The following is a 16,767-nucleotide window of genomic DNA, read 5'->3' as shown; positions in this document are numbered from 1 at the left end:
TCGAGCTACGATATTTTCCCGGTGACTGACCTTTTCGTGTACGACTGTAACGCGAAAATAAACAGGTCAACCGAATTTACCGAATTTACGCGAATATAAACAGGTCAACCGAATTTACCGATAAAAAATATCTCAAGTGGTGTCAGAATAGTAAATCAGTTAGCAAAAACGTGTTGTCAGAATAATCATGTCAACCGATCCTAACGGTAATCTTTTTACCTGATGTCAAAATAATCATGTCAACGAATCCTGTCTGAAACCTTTTCTTGGAATAATCATATTTACCGGTAAAATTTTTTTAATCGATGTTATTTTAATCATGTCAATGGATCCTAACGATCAAAAAATCATAATTTTATTTTTACCAAATATCATTTTAATCATGTCAACGGATCCTAACGTTATGAATATTCAACTATAATTAATTAAAATATTTTATTTAATCATAATATCATTTTAAACATGTCAACGGAATTTAACGATATCAAATCCTAACTGATGAGTCTGCAAATAAAAAAAACACTTTTGTATACATCCAAACTCGATTGACTTTCGTGAAAAGATCTCGTAGTATAGGATAACTCTCCAATCAATCAAATACCCCCAAACCCTACACCACTGGCTGAGGAGATAGATGATTGGAAACTCTTAAATTACACTTTTCTCCAAAGGAGGACTCATAACTCAATTCAGAAAAAACCGAGGGACTTCAAAGATTAAACCCTACCAAACAATAAGTAATTTCTTTAGAGGACTAAGACTTAGTAAACAATGAATGTAAGGACATAACATATAACGAATAAAATTGGCCTAACGTAACAACTAACGAAAAAATAAACGCTGTAAGTTAGGTAGAATATCAATATTTTTCTGACAAGTGGTCCCGTCCACGTGACAAATGTCGAAAGAGGTCGGTCGTGTATTTTTCCGATGGTCATCATCAAAACTGAGCTGATAATCCATGCTTATCCACCTTCTCTTTGTTAGAGATGCAAGAATATTTGCATGATCTTGGCTAAACCCATGGGCGCATTACTGGGTCACTACACCTGACTTAAAGTGTCTCTCACCAAAAGGAAAAGAGAAAAAAAAATTAATACAAATGTCGGGATAATTTATAGAGTACACTTGTAGTTTGTTTGGTTTTGTTCCTAACAGTCCATGGCCATTTAACTTGGTTCTCTCTATTAGTTCTTGACATAAAAAAAAGAAGAAGGAAAAAACAGTTATATTGTGTGTAGAGAAATCATGGTGTGAATGGATGTAGCTTAAACGTTGTTGTTAAGTTTACGTTCATGTAACAAATCCGTTATAATATACGAGGTTTGCCTTTTTTTCGAAAAAAATAAATAAATAAATATGGTGATATACTTTCCCTGATGTATTCCAATCTTGTTGGATGTTTGTGAAAGTGAAGGCAACCACAACAAAGTCAACAAATTCATTGGTCCAATTTCACTATAATGATAAAATTTATGATAATATGTCTCTTTGTCGTTGTCAGTCGAATGGCGGCGTAAATATTTTAAAAATTAAATTGATGTTTTTTTATGAGGATGATCTGCTAATCTACGTATCAGTTCGTTAATTAAAAAAACTGATTGTCCTCTATTACCGAGTCTATTACCGAGTCAATGGTGGGGCTTGTCTCTCGAATATAATAGCGCCTATTGTACCCCGATAGTGAATGATGTGTGTAGACCAATGCTATGGAAAGTCGTGCAAAAGTGATGAAATTTTGGGCATTTAGTGGGAAAGCACAAAAGAAATGAGGTAATGGCCCACTGTTGTGCCATACTGATAAGTGTCTTAGCGCATGCACCTCATGTTCCTCATCTCATCTCCAACCATAGTTCCACTCTTATACTTGGGATCAAACCTGTTATAGAGGAATTATATGGATGGCATGGCAAAGACCCGCAGGCCTGGTTACATTTGCTCTCCAGTCTCCAAACCAATATGAATCTAAGAAGGGGAATTTATAAATAATCCCCGTTTCGTTTAATTTAATAGTTGAACCTAATAATTCACTACAATTCTATAAAGTATTCTAATTTTTCTGAATAACGGTGAAGTATCTCTAGTGTGACTTGTTTCGTCTCAAGGTTTTGAAAAAACGGCTAACATACAGATAAGTGCTAGATGGAAATTATCTCACGTATAAAACGTCTTAGAATCCCTGAACGGTTGAATTGAATCAAGTTTCCCATATTTTTGGTGGGATGGTAACCGATTCAACGCCTCTAAACTGTGCTCGACGAACCTGAAAGTGATGTAACAATTTTAAACCTGTCCTGACAAACATGAAAACTATTATAAATGTCGTTTCACTTGGTGGTGATGCATCTTTTTGCGAAACGATGTAATGAACATGAAAACGATACAATGATCCTGAACCGGTCTCGCCGAATGTTTAAAGTACGAAAACTCCAGGGTGAAGAGGGAAAACTTTTATTAGGATTAAAAAACATAAAGTATAAATTCATGTTGGTGGTATTTTAGTATCCCGTGATATAATAAATTAGTCAACAAGAAAAGATCAATATTGTGATCCCTAGAGGAATCAATAACTGACAATGGGGTACTTTATTAATTGTTAAAAGATAGAAGTATTTTATATAAACTACTAATTGAAATGTACTTTGAACAAATTCTGTAAAAAACTTCGACGCGATAGGTGGGGTTCGTCAAATGAAATATAGGTAATATTTCGTCCTTTTATTTATACCGAGGCTTTTTCAGCATAATTGGCTCCAGAGTTGGCAAAAAATTCTACAGTTAAGCGTGCTCGGACGAGAGTAATCCAAGAATGGGTGATTTCCCAGGAAGCTGCTGGATGACTGGAGAGGTGCCCGTGGAAAACATCACACTGCCGTATGACTGCAGTAGCTAAGTGGAGACAGTATTGGTGAAGGATTGGGTCATTAAAAATGGTAGGAAAGCCGACGACAGGTCAAGTGTCGACGGTGAGAGAGTACGATGGACGAGATATGTTAGGTACTTATCTCATAAAGGGCAGGGAACGCCGGAGGTCTAGGCTTAAATATATCCTGGAGCCGAGGGGGCTCCAATTTAAGGAGGTGGTATTATAATGTCCCGACTCGAGAGGTAGGGTGGACCGAACGAGATATAAATAATGGTTTGTTATTTCCTAAGACCGAGGTCTTTTCAACACAATTATCTCCAAAATTGGCGGAAAACTCTACAATTAAGCATATTCTGAGGGGATTAATCCAGGGATAGCCAACCCCCGAGAAACGGGTGACTGCAGCAGAGCCCGTTGAAAACACCACACTGTCGGATGACCGCAATGAAGTGGGGACAGTATCAGTTAGAAGACCGGGTCACTACGAATTCCCATTAACAGTTTAAATTGATTGGTTAAGTATTTAAAAATCAACTTTTCTAAAGTACGTACTAAACTCTCTTCCCCAATTAGATAACTACTAAAATTAAATCAAACAATATTATTCAAGCGTTACGTTCGAGAGATGGTGCAGAAATCAGACAGTAAAACCAATCAAATTAACTGCACTGAATATCACGAGATTCTCGATTTAATGCATTTCCAACTGCTTTTTTTTTCTCCGTTACAAAGAAGGAAACTCCATGTTTTGTCAACACTAAAAAACGTACTAAGAAACTCATCCCTCAATATAGAATTACTAAAGTTAAATCGAAGGATGATATTCAAGTGTTATGTGAACACTCATTACAGAGTGTGCACAAAAAATATTTTAAAACCGTGTCATTAATATTTCTTTCATTGGATATCACGAGATTCTCTGTTTAATGCATTTTCAACGGCTCATTTTTTTTCTGGTTATATAAAGAGAGAAATCTTCTCTTCCATCAACACCAGAAACAATAGTTTTTCTTAAGAAAAATTGTTACAGTTCTTCTGATATTATTAGCATCACCTTGATTTCGCTTTAGTTTTAAGTTCTGCGAGAGTATATTCTAAATTAGAGTTTTCTGCTACAATAGTAACATTATCCGGATTGCTAATTACAACAATATCTCAAAGTAAGTCAATTTGTTATCTATTTTTCTTATATCAAGTTTTTATTTTGAAATTCATAATATAGAAAAATGATTTGTTAACATGATTATTCTCTCACTATCTCACAATTTATCAAATACTGGACGCAGCAAAACTTATATTTTTTTACTGGATTCAAAACAAATCGATTTATTTTTAAAAAGATCAATATATAAGAATCAAAAACTTATGGAAAAAGTAAGACGACTAGCATAACTATGGGAATAAATCATTTTATGGCCAACAAGGTCATTAATCAACATCTATATATTGTCAATCAAACTCGATTTGGAAAAATATGATGGGAAGCTGAAAATCAAACTTTTGTTAGATCAAATTATCTTGTATAAAAATAAATAAACTCTACCTCAAAATCTATTTATGAGCCACTTCATTACAATTAACTTAATAAAAATAGAGTTATCCACCGACAAACTTTGGAATGACATTTATAAATGTACTCCAGAATCACTATACTTTGATTTAATTTAACATATTTTAGTTTATGGTCGACAAATATTAAATTTAGAAGTTACTAGTTTTGTTTAAGGGTTTTGCATGTAATTTGGTGTTTAATATCGCCCAATAATGATGATTAATGCGACAAAACAATCGATACAATCACACATTCTTTTTATATGAAGTTTATAAATATTATCATTAATGTCGCCTTGATCGGATTTAGTGTAAGTTGGTAACAATAATCTTAAAATTCAATCAACTATAACCCTTAAGTGTCTAATCAGTCTGCTTATTTAGTTATGTCGTGCTTGTTTGGATCTGGCTCACGTTTGAATTGGAGTCAACATCTGATTCCGGCCGAGCCAGATATTAAAATCTTTTTTTTTTCTTAATGTCTGACATGAGGTCTCATTCGGTTCTTGCTCCGACTCTGAACTATTTGAGCCAAGTATCATTTTATACCTGACTCGTTGGGCACATATTTGACTGGAATAATTTTTTTCTATAATTCTACTATTTTATTATTTTTGGGATGGATATAATAAATCGATTTAGATATAATAAGTTAGATTCATATATATCATATCCAGATGAGTTAGATGAGAAACAAATAACCTATTAGTCAGATGCTCGATGGTTATACCAAGTATCCGAGTTTTAAATACATCAGAATTGGATTCAACAAATATCATTGCAGCAACAGTAGTAAAGTTATTAGATAATAATATTAGTGATCTAAGTTCAAAACTTATCAGTACCATAAGTTCATAAGTCCAAAACTATATTCTTTAATGACCAAAAAAAGAAAATAGAATTGATTTAAAAAGTTCATACGTCCAAAACTGATTTTATAGGTCACATCAATCAAGGTACTATATACACCCCGAATTATACATCCACATTCTCCGCCATAACTTAAAAACACCTTGGGTGACCCAGTAAAAGGACAATATAGTCAATTTACGTCGCGCCGATATCCTGAACCCTGAACCTATACACGATGTTCCACGATTATTGGAAAATATCTAACTAAAGTATTTAATAATTTGTAAATTTAGTCAAGCGGACATTGCCGGATTAAAACTCAGCAGCTCGAAAAGCAAAGCATTAAACCAGACCTAAACCCTAGCTATCAAGCTACATCTAAGCAACTGTTTCTGAGATAAGGTAGAATCAGCGAGAATCAACTCATGAGGACACAAGATATGCTAAAATTCGATTTTCACCCATCAACTAACAGAGACCTACCGGCGTTAAATTGGTAAAGATGTTGTGCTTTCTTGACAGGTAAGAATATTAGGTCGCCATGTAGTCAGTTTGGATCACGTGTTTCATTCTCGTACGACTCATTAGCCGCGTCGAAAGAACCCTCGATTTCACATATTAATTAGAATTAAGGGCTTAAATACCTACTCATTCATCCATTAATCCCTGTATACTAGCATCAAAATAGGGGTAATTTAGGTATTTCAATTATAAGCGTAATTATCTAACCCATTTATTTACTTTTTCACCACTTTTCTCTTTTCCACACTTTTTGTTTCTTCTCCTTCCTCTTCTGAAAACTACAGCAGCAGCAGCTTGTTCTTGTGAAGAACAACAATTCTGGTATGAATAATGCAAAAAATTGTTGAAGTTAAACACTTTCATGGATTTCTCATTAGAGAGTCCTTTGTTTCTACTTTGATTTTGTTTTATAGGTGGGATTTTTTTTTCTGCAAAAACCTCTACAAAATCAGTGTTTAAAGAGATGCTCTGTTCTGATCACTGATTTTTTTTTTGGTTCTTTTTTGAAGACCCCATTTTATGAAAATAAGAATTGGGTTTATTTTGATTGCTGATTTGAAGAAAGATCTGTTTGTTATGATTTTCTCTGCATTTTTTTTTCTTCTATTCAGCTAAAACTTCACAAAAAAAAATAATAATAATTAAAAAAAAATAATTGGGCATCTTTTTTTTCTCTTGAAATTCTGGTTCTAGATAGAGTTTGTCATGACTAAGGAGCATGCAACTAATGTAGTTGTTCAACTAATCTTAATTTTTCTGGGTTTGTGCAGAAACAGAAAAATTGAAGCTTGAAGCTAAGGGAAAAAAAACCTGAAATTGAAATCACTGAAGAAAAATTGATGTTTAACTAAAGGAGAAAGTTTACTGATTTTGGTAGTGTAAGATAAATGGATTACAGCAAAGAAATAGAAAATCAGATTAGGCAAAATCAGCAGCAGAAGCAGCAGCAGCCATGTGTCCCAGCAATTCTGTTGAGATCAAAAAAGCTGAAAGTTTCCAGTGGAAATCAGCAAAATCAAATAAATGGTGTCGAAAATAGGTACTCTCAAGAAGAAAATCCAGCAATTTCCAGTGGAATACCTTCAGATACTTGGGGAAAAGCTGTTTGTAGCAGAAATTTGGGTCATGCTGAAATCACCACCTCTTTATTAGCCGAGTCGAATAAGGTTCCTTTTAAAGCACTTCTGAGTTTGGTTGAGAATGGTGGTGCTTCAGGTGCATCTACAAGTGGTGGAATTGATGTTAGGAACTTTTTTCCTGGTTCGCATACTCAGATTAACACTCCACAACAATCATCAGCTACAATGTATCAGACTCATTATATTGGTTCAAGCATGATGAGTAGTAACACTCCATCGCATATACCAAGCTGTAAGTCTTATTTGGTCAATTTTGTTGTTGCTGTGATTTTCATCTTTTGAAGCTTGATTCCATGATACTAATTTATGTAGAACGTAGAAATTGGATTAATGGGTTCTTTGTGTTTCCTGTCAAATGGCTGACCTGAAAATGTACTCTGCAGATGGACTTCAAGCTTCTTACTATCCTGACTGCCATCCTAGCTCGCTGTCGATGGGAGGTTCAGTCTATGGTGAAACAATTCTGGTCCAACATTTGGCGCCAGTAACACCGAATCTTGGCAAGAGGCTACACAATCAAGTTTCTGAATCATCAAGTACCTGTTTGAGTAAGCAGACAAACCATGAAAATGAGAGGCAGCAAGAAGTGACGGAGAATACAGAGTTTAGTGTAACGGAGCCAAGTTCTCACCATTCCCCGTCACAGGTGGAGTCCTCGTCTGCAGTACCGAATGCCCCAGAAAATGAAAACCACAAAGTTGGCAAAGAAGTGGAAGATATTGACCTGAACGCAACCCCATCACTGCCAAAGAAAAGGCGCAAAAAGCACAGGCCCAAAGTTGTTATAGAAGGGAAACCGAAAAGGACACCAAACCCTAAGACAGCCAAAGTGGGAGAAAGTAAGACTATAAAGCGGAAATACGTGAGAAAGAAGGGCGTACAACCTAGCGAGAATTCCTCGGTGCGTCCTAGGGATAATGCTGATCCAACATGGGAGCCTGATCCTAAACGTGTTCTGGATTTTGATGGTGAATCAGAAGCAAGAGATACGAACCATACAGCTGCACTAGATCACCAAAAGGGTGTCCAAAGTTGTAATGTTGGTGAAAGCTCTTTATGCCCATTGGAAGTAACCTCAGATTCTGAATTTCCAGCTTCTCATGATTCTTCAGGCTCCAAGATTTGCAGCAGTATCCGGAATTCTACTCAAGGCCAGAGAGTAGTAGGCAACAAACCAACTTATGCTCAGTTCGACCTTAACTTGTCGAGTGATGATTGTCTCTCCTTTCAGGAAAGTCAACAGATAAGGGAAGATTCAAGAAATATAACAGTCAGCGAGAGTGGAAGAGGGATAAAGAGACCATACTTCCATGTTATCGATGAAACACATCCGCATTCAATGAACATTCATGGGGCGCAACTGAACTCCATGCCAATGTACCCAAAAGTGTTTAAAGGAAAGGATCTTCTACTAGACACTATTTCTGTTCTTTTCCCACACCAAAAGAAGAGGAGAACAGAAAAAGGCCAGAGCACAACCACGTCTGGTACATCGAGTACAAGAAAAGGTCTCAAAGATGGTGAGAAGCAGACAAGAGGATGGGGACAGATCCATCCAAATTCCAGTAACTCTGCATCACTACTGGAAGATGTGCAATCATCTGGCTCAAACGTCATGAATGGGCAACATAATGCTGTAGGCAGACAGTTCGGAAATCTGCAGTCTTCTCCACTAATGCTGAAATTTAGTCCTACAGGGAGTAAGAGACAGAGAACCAAATTGTCTCATAGGCATCGCAGTGTCGATTCCTTAAATGCAATTATGGAATCAACCCAATTTCCATCAACTCCTCCCAAAATCGAATCAAGCAAAGGAGGGAAGAGAAGAATGGATGTCTACATTGGGGAATCCCAATCAAATATGGTTCTTGCGCTGGATAATCAAGCAGCAAGGATGATAACGAAGAAGCGGACTAAAAGAGTAACCCGTAAGGTAGATACATCATCTTACTCGTACACAGATCAAGCGTACTTATATGAGCGAGAAATTGCTCTATTCGAGTCGCAGTACTACCAATCCTTCACTAAATCAAGAGGTAAGATATTTGAAATCACACATTCTTGCAATCAATGAAGTCTATTATGAAATTAAGTGATGATAATCTCCATTGGGTATGCAGGTTCCCCAAATGCAATAAAGCTTGATGACATTCCTTCACTTGATCAGCTAGTTCAAAATTTTTATTCCATTAGCATCAATCGTGAAAGCACCCCAGCAATGATGCAAAAACATAAATCAATTGTTCCATTTGTTCACACCCCAGCAATCATGCAAGAAAGCAATGCAATAGTTCCATTTGGTCGATTACAAGGATTCAACTCCAAGGCACTTGTTACGTTTGAACCTCCTAAGAAACGGAAGCCGCGTGCGAAAGTGGACCTGGATCCAGAGACTGACAGAGTATGGAATCTACTGATGGGAAAGGAGAGTGACCATGGTGTTGAAGGAACAGATGTAGATAAAGAAAAATGGTGGGAAGAAGAACGAAGAGTTTTCCGTGGGCGGACAGATTCATTCATTGCTCGCATGCATCTAATTCAAGGTACCTTGCTGGAAGTCTTGCATTTTTCTGTTGCTATTATGTTGTCTATTACACTTTTAATAAACGGTATGTTGGTTCCCAGGCGACAGGCGCTTCACGAGATGGAAAGGATCAGTTGTTGACTCAGTGATTGGAGTTTTTCTCACTCAAAATGTCTCAGACCATCTTTCTAGGTAAACTGAAATATTTTATTCCATGGAACCATTGAGAATTACTTTCTTTAAAATTTCAGTCATAATGTCTCTTTCAATTTGGATTAACTTCTGTCTCTATGCAGTTCTGCATTCATGTCCCTTGCCTCACGTTTTCCCCTTCAGTCAACAAGCAACCAAACAACATGCTATGAAGACGGGACAGAAGTATTCGTAGAGGAGCCAGATGAGCCAGAGCAATGTCATGAAAATCTTTCAGCTGAACCAATATGTGACCAAGGTTCAATTACTTTCCAAGAAATTGAGCCTGTTGAAGAAAAAGAATACGACTCACTTGTAAGCAACATTCCAAGCAGCAGCTTGCTGAATGAACTGAAAGGGAATCAGTTTGCTATCAACCAAGGCGAATCAGATTCTCTAGCAAATTCAATAGGAATCCAGCACTTCATAGAGAGAGAGTACATCAGAACAGCAGAAGATGCATTTTCATCTAGATGTTCAATGAGTGCTCATAATGCTGAGCAAATTGCGGCCATGGGTAGAACGGATGCATGTTTAGCAGATTCTAAGAATAGTAGAACGGTGGAGGATATAGTTTCTTCACAGAACTCGGTAATTTCATCCCAGACTTCTGACTCTTCTGTAATTCAGACAGCTGAACTGATAGGGTCATGCTCTGGTTCCAATTCAGAGGCAGAAGACATGATAATAGCTTGTCAGCCCAACAGTTCGGATGCGACTGGGCCATTTACACATCTCCTACAGATGGCAAGTACAAAGAGGTTGCAAGGATGTTTTGATCATACATGTGGCAGCGTAACTCAAGCAGAGATCAATTCGCCTGACAACAGGAGGATAGGTTTGGACAAACTAGATGCTCCTGCAGACTTGCATCTCCTAGTATCAAACTCTTATAGGAGCAACTCTGATTTGCGCATGACTCCAGATTTAAACGTGCTGGAAGCTGAGTCTCTGGAGGCTCTGGGTCAAGAAAGTACAGGCCGGGACAGCTCTAGCAAAGTGTACTCCCCAGAAATGGCGAAAAACGATGCTGCATCTCCGAACTACTCCTACCCAAGCGCTCAAGGACCACCACCACCAGTGCAATCATCAAATAGCGGCTTCAGACAAGAAACTGATCCCGAACAGCATCCACAATGTTGCAAAGAATTTCAGGGCGACAGAAGCGAGGTTTTGCAACCTGGAATGTCTCAACTTGTGGAACCTGGGGACCCTGTTGAAACACTGCTACAATTAAGGAACTGTACAATGCAGCAAGCAAGTTCAAGTTTTCCAGAGCATCACAGAGAGAACTCGAATGTTGAGGAGACCACAGATTTGATGGCCTCGCAGACACTAATTCAGAACAAGCGGGTGGAGTCGAATTTAAGTGTGCACATTCATTCATCTGAAAAATCATTCAGTGAGACTACTGTTACTGCTGCTGTCGACGCTCCGAAAGCTAAGAGAAAACCCGTCAAAGAGAAAAAGGAAGAATTTGATTGGGATAGCTTAAGAAGGGATGCATGCCTTAAAGGTGCACAAAGAAAAAGGACAGCAAACACAATGGACACATTGGACTACGAGGCAGTGAGGCGTGCAGAAGTGAGTGAAATTGCTAAAACCATCAGGGAAAGAGGCATGAATAACATGCTTGGAGAGCGAATCAAGGTAAGGTCTCATTCTGAAAGAACAAAAAAGCCCAAAAAAAATCACAGAACTTAGAGAAAATTAAGATAGTTTTTAGTTACCAGCACGGATAAAAATATGCACTATCTTATATTAACTACTATCTTATTCTTCTGCAGGCTTTTCTCAACAGAGTAGTTAAAGACCACGGAAGCATAGATCTTGAATGGTTAAGGGACGTCCCACCTGAGAAAGCAAAGTACGTCTTTTTTAAAAGCCTGTAATCCCACTATGTTTTGGAACTTCTATCAGCACATCAAGAGTTAACAAGTTTCTGGATTTCCTGATTGAGTCACTAAAGTTATACTTTCCTGTTTTCAAAATGTTTATACATGTAGGGATTACCTGCTAAGCATACGGGGATTGGGACTAAAAAGTGTTGAATGTGTTCGCCTTTTAACCCTTCATCAGCTTGCTTTCCCTGTAAGAATCTGAATTCGAGTTACAGAATGAATAACGTTCGCCACATACTTGAACCTAACATCTCTGTTTGACTTGTACAAGGTTGACACAAATGTTGGTCGTATAGCTGTAAGACTGGGATGGGTTCCTTTACAACCTCTTCCGGAAGAGGTTCAACTGCATTTATTAGAACTGTACGATTTTCACCTCGACAGTCTACCACAGAATTGGTGTTTCGTTGAAATTGCTAACTTTTAACCCTGCATAGGTACCCAATGCTGGAGTCCATTCAGAAATACCTTTGGCCACGGTTGTGCAAACTGGATCAACCAACACTGTAACTTCTGATTACCTTCCTACCAATCAGAATAAGTAATATCAGTCTATTTTTAGATTAAACAATAACTAACTGTAAGTATCATCATTTAACAACAGGTATGAACTACACTACCAGATGATTACATTTGGAAAGGTAAATCATGTCCTGAATCGTAGACTAAACTATTCTCTGTGCATAAATCATCAGAAATACCTCCTGGCCTGGTGCAAATCACATTGTAGAATAACATGTTTCAACTTCCAAACAGGTTTTCTGCACAAAACACAAGCCAAATTGTAACGCATGTCCAATGAGAGCTGAATGTAGACACTTTGCAAGTGCTTTTGCAAGGTACTCTCTCTCTCTCTCTCTCTCTCTCTCTCTCTCTCTCTCTCTCTCTCTCTCTCATGTTTATGAGTCTGCACATGATTCCATGATATGGGATACATACTAACATATAGATGTTGGATACAGTGCTAGGCTTGCCCTACCCACACCACCGGAGAAAGGTATAGTGCCTTCTAATGTCCCTCTTGGGCCCCACTCACAAGCAGGTGTGTATACCAAAGGACCACAACTGACTCTACAGGAGCCAGACTTTACATCGGGAATTCCATTTGGAACACTGTCTCGAACAAATCAGTGTGATCACCAGAACCTTTGTGTGGGAGCAGCTTTTCCAACCAACACGTGTGAACACTCAGACTTTCCTTTGGCATCAACATCAAGAACCATTCAGTGTGAACCTATTGTGGAGGTACCTGCGAGCCCGGAACCTGAACCTGATGAAGCCACACTGAGTGACATAGAGGATGCTTTCCTAAACGGCGATCCTGACGAAATCCCTACCATTCATCTCGACATGGAGGAGTTTTCCTTGAACTTGCACAAAGTTGTTCAAGAGAACAACATGCAGGTCCATTTAGATGCTGTGTCAACTGCTTTAGTAGTAGCCTCTAACAATCCGTCAATTCCTGTGACAAAGCTAAAAAATGTGGGTCGACTACGGACGGAGCACCAAGTGTAAGTGTATACTGCTCAAAATCATAGTGTTACAATTTGGTATTGTTCACCTAAACTCTGACCTAAGACACTAATCTGGCTAACACAAGGTCAACGCTAGTGTCCTCCACATAGCAGTATCAAGTTATTTGATATCAAGTTATTCTTACCTTTCCACATGTTAATCCTTCAAATATGAGTCAGACGGAAATTGCAGAAACAATTCTCCTAGAGGAACAACTCATATCGCTTGCATTTAACAGTTTCTTTAATTATTTATTATTATCTGCAGGTATGAGCTTCCGGATAACCACATTCTGCTAAAAGGGGTAAGTCACAATCTGTTTAAGAAGCTTATTCTGGATTACTTAATTGAAAATACTAATGCAAATGTGTTTTTACAGCGGGATAGACGAGAAACTGATGATCCATCTCCTTACATGCTTGCCATATGGACACCAGGTAAGCAAGCAGTAGTAGGCAGTAGCTAATTGTTAACTCAATGCTTGATCAAAGAAATAGTTTAGTTTACCTCAATGCTATAAAGAGGTTCCCGTACACTTATGAGAGCTATAATGTTTAAGGGTGCCTCTTGTGTTTTGCCAAATTCTAAAACAGTTACCAACTGTTCTCAATTTTTAGGTGAAATTGCTAATTCTACGCAACCTGGAGAGCAAAATTGTGTTCTGCAAGGAACGGGAACTCTGTGCAATAGAGCAACATGTTGGTCATGCAACAATGCACGAGAAAAAGAATCCCAAATAGTCAGAGGGACTCTGTTGGTAAGGAAGAGAGACAAAACTTTTGTGGTAGACAAACATTTAATTTTCACCTATGATTAACCCGGCTTGCAAACAGATACCATGCAGAACAGCAATGAAAGGGAGCTTTCCGTTGAATGGCACATATTTTCAAGTTAATGAGGTAAATATCCTCAGTGTTGTGTATTCGCATTTGTATCCAATTCTTGGAAATATGTTAAATAATGTGTTAAAATACAGGTGTTTGCGGATGATGAGTCTAGCCGAAATCCAATTGAGGTTCCAAGATCGTTTTTATGGAACCTTCCTAAGCGGATAGTTTATTTTGGAACATCTGTAACATCAATATTTAAAGGTAAATATTGTGTTTTCTGATGTTCTTTATCAATCCGTTTACCAGAAAGCAACTAACTTCAGTGGGATTTGTTTTACAGGTTTAACAGCAGATGCCATTCAAAGCGCTTTCTGGAGAGGTAAGAAGGACCATCATATAAATCACTTCACCTGGTGTGGCTGATCTTGCACATCGTCAATTGGAAAATAAATAATGCATTGTATGAAAATTGGTGGAGAAGACCTTATGATTTTCATTTATTGGTCTCACACTGAGTTTCTTTTACAGGATTTGTTTGTGTTAGGGGATTTGATCACAAGGCAAGGGCACCTCGTCCTCTCTATGCTAGATTACACTTGGCTGCAAGCAGGATGGGCAGGAATGGTGCAAAAATACCTGAAGAATAATCAGTGATGAAGCCCTACATGTTCAAATCATTAACTTGGATAACCCTAAAGAAGATGCGCTGAGGTGCGAGCAGAGGGAACGACTAAATGCTCTCAGATGTACCACCTCTTCCCAGTGATCAGTTTTCAAGAATCCTAACATGTGAACAGTGAAGAGATATCATAGACAGAGAACAAAGGGTGGAAGGATAAGGAAGAAGGATGGGATGAGATGAGATGAGATGAGATGTATAGATAAAGAAGTTTTGAAATGTCACTAGTCCTCTTGTAGCTTGTACAATTAGATAATGATTATTTCATTTCGAAGCTCAAATTTGAGCCACTTATCTAAGCTTCCGCTGATCTCATGTGAGAATGTAATGTTACTATGGAGTGTTTGCACCTGTACATACACCCAAGTTGAGCAACATGAATAAAAAGGAATCTAATGACCACCATATATCAAATATCGTGTCTGAAAACAAGTCCTCAGTTGGGGTTCTAAATTCAGCCATTGTGCTAGGACTTGGTTCGCTTAAGGCTTTCAAAGCATCAAGGTTAGTTTAGGGTTTCTAATTGAGGCGGCACAGGTATTGTTTCAGAACGTTATTGCTTATGGGATTGTTTCAGAACGTTATTGCTTATGGGATTCCATTAACAGGTTTAATCGATTGTTTCTACGTTTCTAATCTCCCAGATTCTATCTTCCAAATCACTAAAATTACATTTCTGTTCACTCAAATCCAAAATGAAATTCCCAGAAATCATCAGAGAATCACTAGATATGTACGTAACTATAATAGACATTAGATCTCAATACTACTAAAACAAACAAATCAACAATGAACAAAATCACCTTATTAAAGATCTAATCAATCAATCCACATATACTAGACGAACCTGATGAGATCGAATCAATAAATTCACACAGACTGAGAAGATTGCATCCAAAATGATATAAATAACTCAGAAAATTCTCAAATCGATTGACACGAACAGACCTATGTATTGAAGAATGAAAATTCCTGATTGAGAGAATTTAACGTACCTGTGACCAGTTGAGCTGATATCGAAGAGCGAAAACTCCATTAAGATATCCAAAATCGAAGATGAAAAGAGATAACAGAGATTTGCTCTGAGGCTCCGGAGGAGGGAAGAAGATTCGAAAACCAAAAGTTGAATAAATGGTCTTCAGGCTTTTGATTTTTTTCTATTTTTTAGGGATTTTGCCGCCTGAAATTTCATTTCCCCGAGTTTCAATTTTCACTTTGGACATTTTGGTTATAGAATTCCCGCCCATGCTACACGTGCATGTGTGAGCTGGCGTTTTAAACTGGTGCAGTTTCGTACACGTATATGTCGAAAACTGCTATCACCGACCTATTCATCATCCTCATGCTCGATAAAATTTAAACAGTAAAACCTTTATATATTAATAAAAACTATGTTATCGATAAAATATTATTAAAATTTAAATTTGAACTAGTGTTTAGTAGTTATAATTATGTTATGAATTTTATTTCCTTCGTTACTTTAAGGATTTTATGAGAAAAATTTCACATATTGGGCCATAATGCTATTTGGATCATCATTCGGTTTTCATCCAAGTCTACCATCCAGTCAACCGTCAATCAACATCAAGTGGCCAAGACCTGATTCTGCAGACACGGACTGCCGGTGTCTGGCCTACTTCACCGTTCCAATTCCTCCGGTGCGACTTACCCAATCCGATTTGCGCACTAAGTTCTCCTTTCTTTGTCTCTCACCAGAAAGTCTTTAGATTAACTTTCAACAGGTGCGGGAAAGTAATAGATTTGATGAAAGACATGAGATGAAAAGAACACCAAACGAGAAAGAACTACATGAAATGAAGATTTTTTGAACATGCCAGGGAATCCACTTGAATTACGAAGGGTGGAAGATGTGCTTACCACCAACTCAAAAACCAGTACATAATAAAAGATGGATATGATTGGCTCGTGACACAACAACAACAAAAAATGGTAAACTCGTTTCCTCACAAGTATGTTGGTGAAGTTTGTCCCTCATAATAAAGTGAAAGTTTTCATCTGATATGTGGTGTACATTGAGGTTCAGATAATGGAGAACCTGCTAAAAAGAGTTTGCACAATCGAAGAAACAAACTGCAGTTTACGCAACAATCAGATGGAGAATGTCAGGATTTTCTTGGGGAATCACTGACAACCGCGGAATAACGGATCTTGAGATATTATGATGAATAATAAGTA

At 37.7% G+C, this 16,767-nt stretch overlaps 1 protein-coding gene across 2 annotated transcripts; it reads left to right on the top strand.

Annotated features, from left to right (window-relative positions):
* The first annotated feature begins 6,037 nt into the window (after window positions 1-6,037).
* Window positions 6,038-14,975, top strand: LOC113322784 (protein ROS1-like). 2 transcript variants are annotated; one of them, XM_026570932.1, is made up of 20 exons: window positions 6,038-6,112; window positions 6,562-7,162; window positions 7,314-8,966; window positions 9,051-9,473; window positions 9,556-9,646; window positions 9,751-11,296; window positions 11,434-11,513; window positions 11,653-11,737; window positions 11,819-11,910; window positions 11,985-12,053; window positions 12,152-12,188; window positions 12,304-12,386; window positions 12,510-13,058; window positions 13,330-13,366; window positions 13,442-13,499; window positions 13,680-13,819; window positions 13,896-13,961; window positions 14,039-14,153; window positions 14,233-14,271; window positions 14,421-14,975. In XM_026570932.1, the coding sequence occupies exons 2-20, from the start codon at window positions 6,679-6,681 to the stop codon at window positions 14,537-14,539; spliced, it is 5,766 nt and encodes a 1,921-aa protein (XP_026426717.1). In that variant the 5' UTR covers window positions 6,038-6,112; window positions 6,562-6,678; the 3' UTR covers window positions 14,540-14,975. The 2 variants fall into 2 exon arrangements, with proteins under 2 accessions (XP_026426717.1, XP_026426718.1); XM_026570933.1 differs by lacking the exon at window positions 6,038-6,112 and adding an exon at window positions 6,141-6,204.
* The last annotated feature ends 1,792 nt before the right edge of the window (window positions 14,976-16,767 follow it).

Source organism: Papaver somniferum, chromosome 11, assembly GCF_003573695.1.
Source record: "Papaver somniferum cultivar HN1 chromosome 11, ASM357369v1, whole genome shotgun sequence".
NCBI classification, from domain to species: Eukaryota; Viridiplantae; Streptophyta; class Magnoliopsida; order Ranunculales; family Papaveraceae; genus Papaver; species Papaver somniferum.
This window is presented reverse-complemented; position numbering and strand designations above follow the sequence as displayed.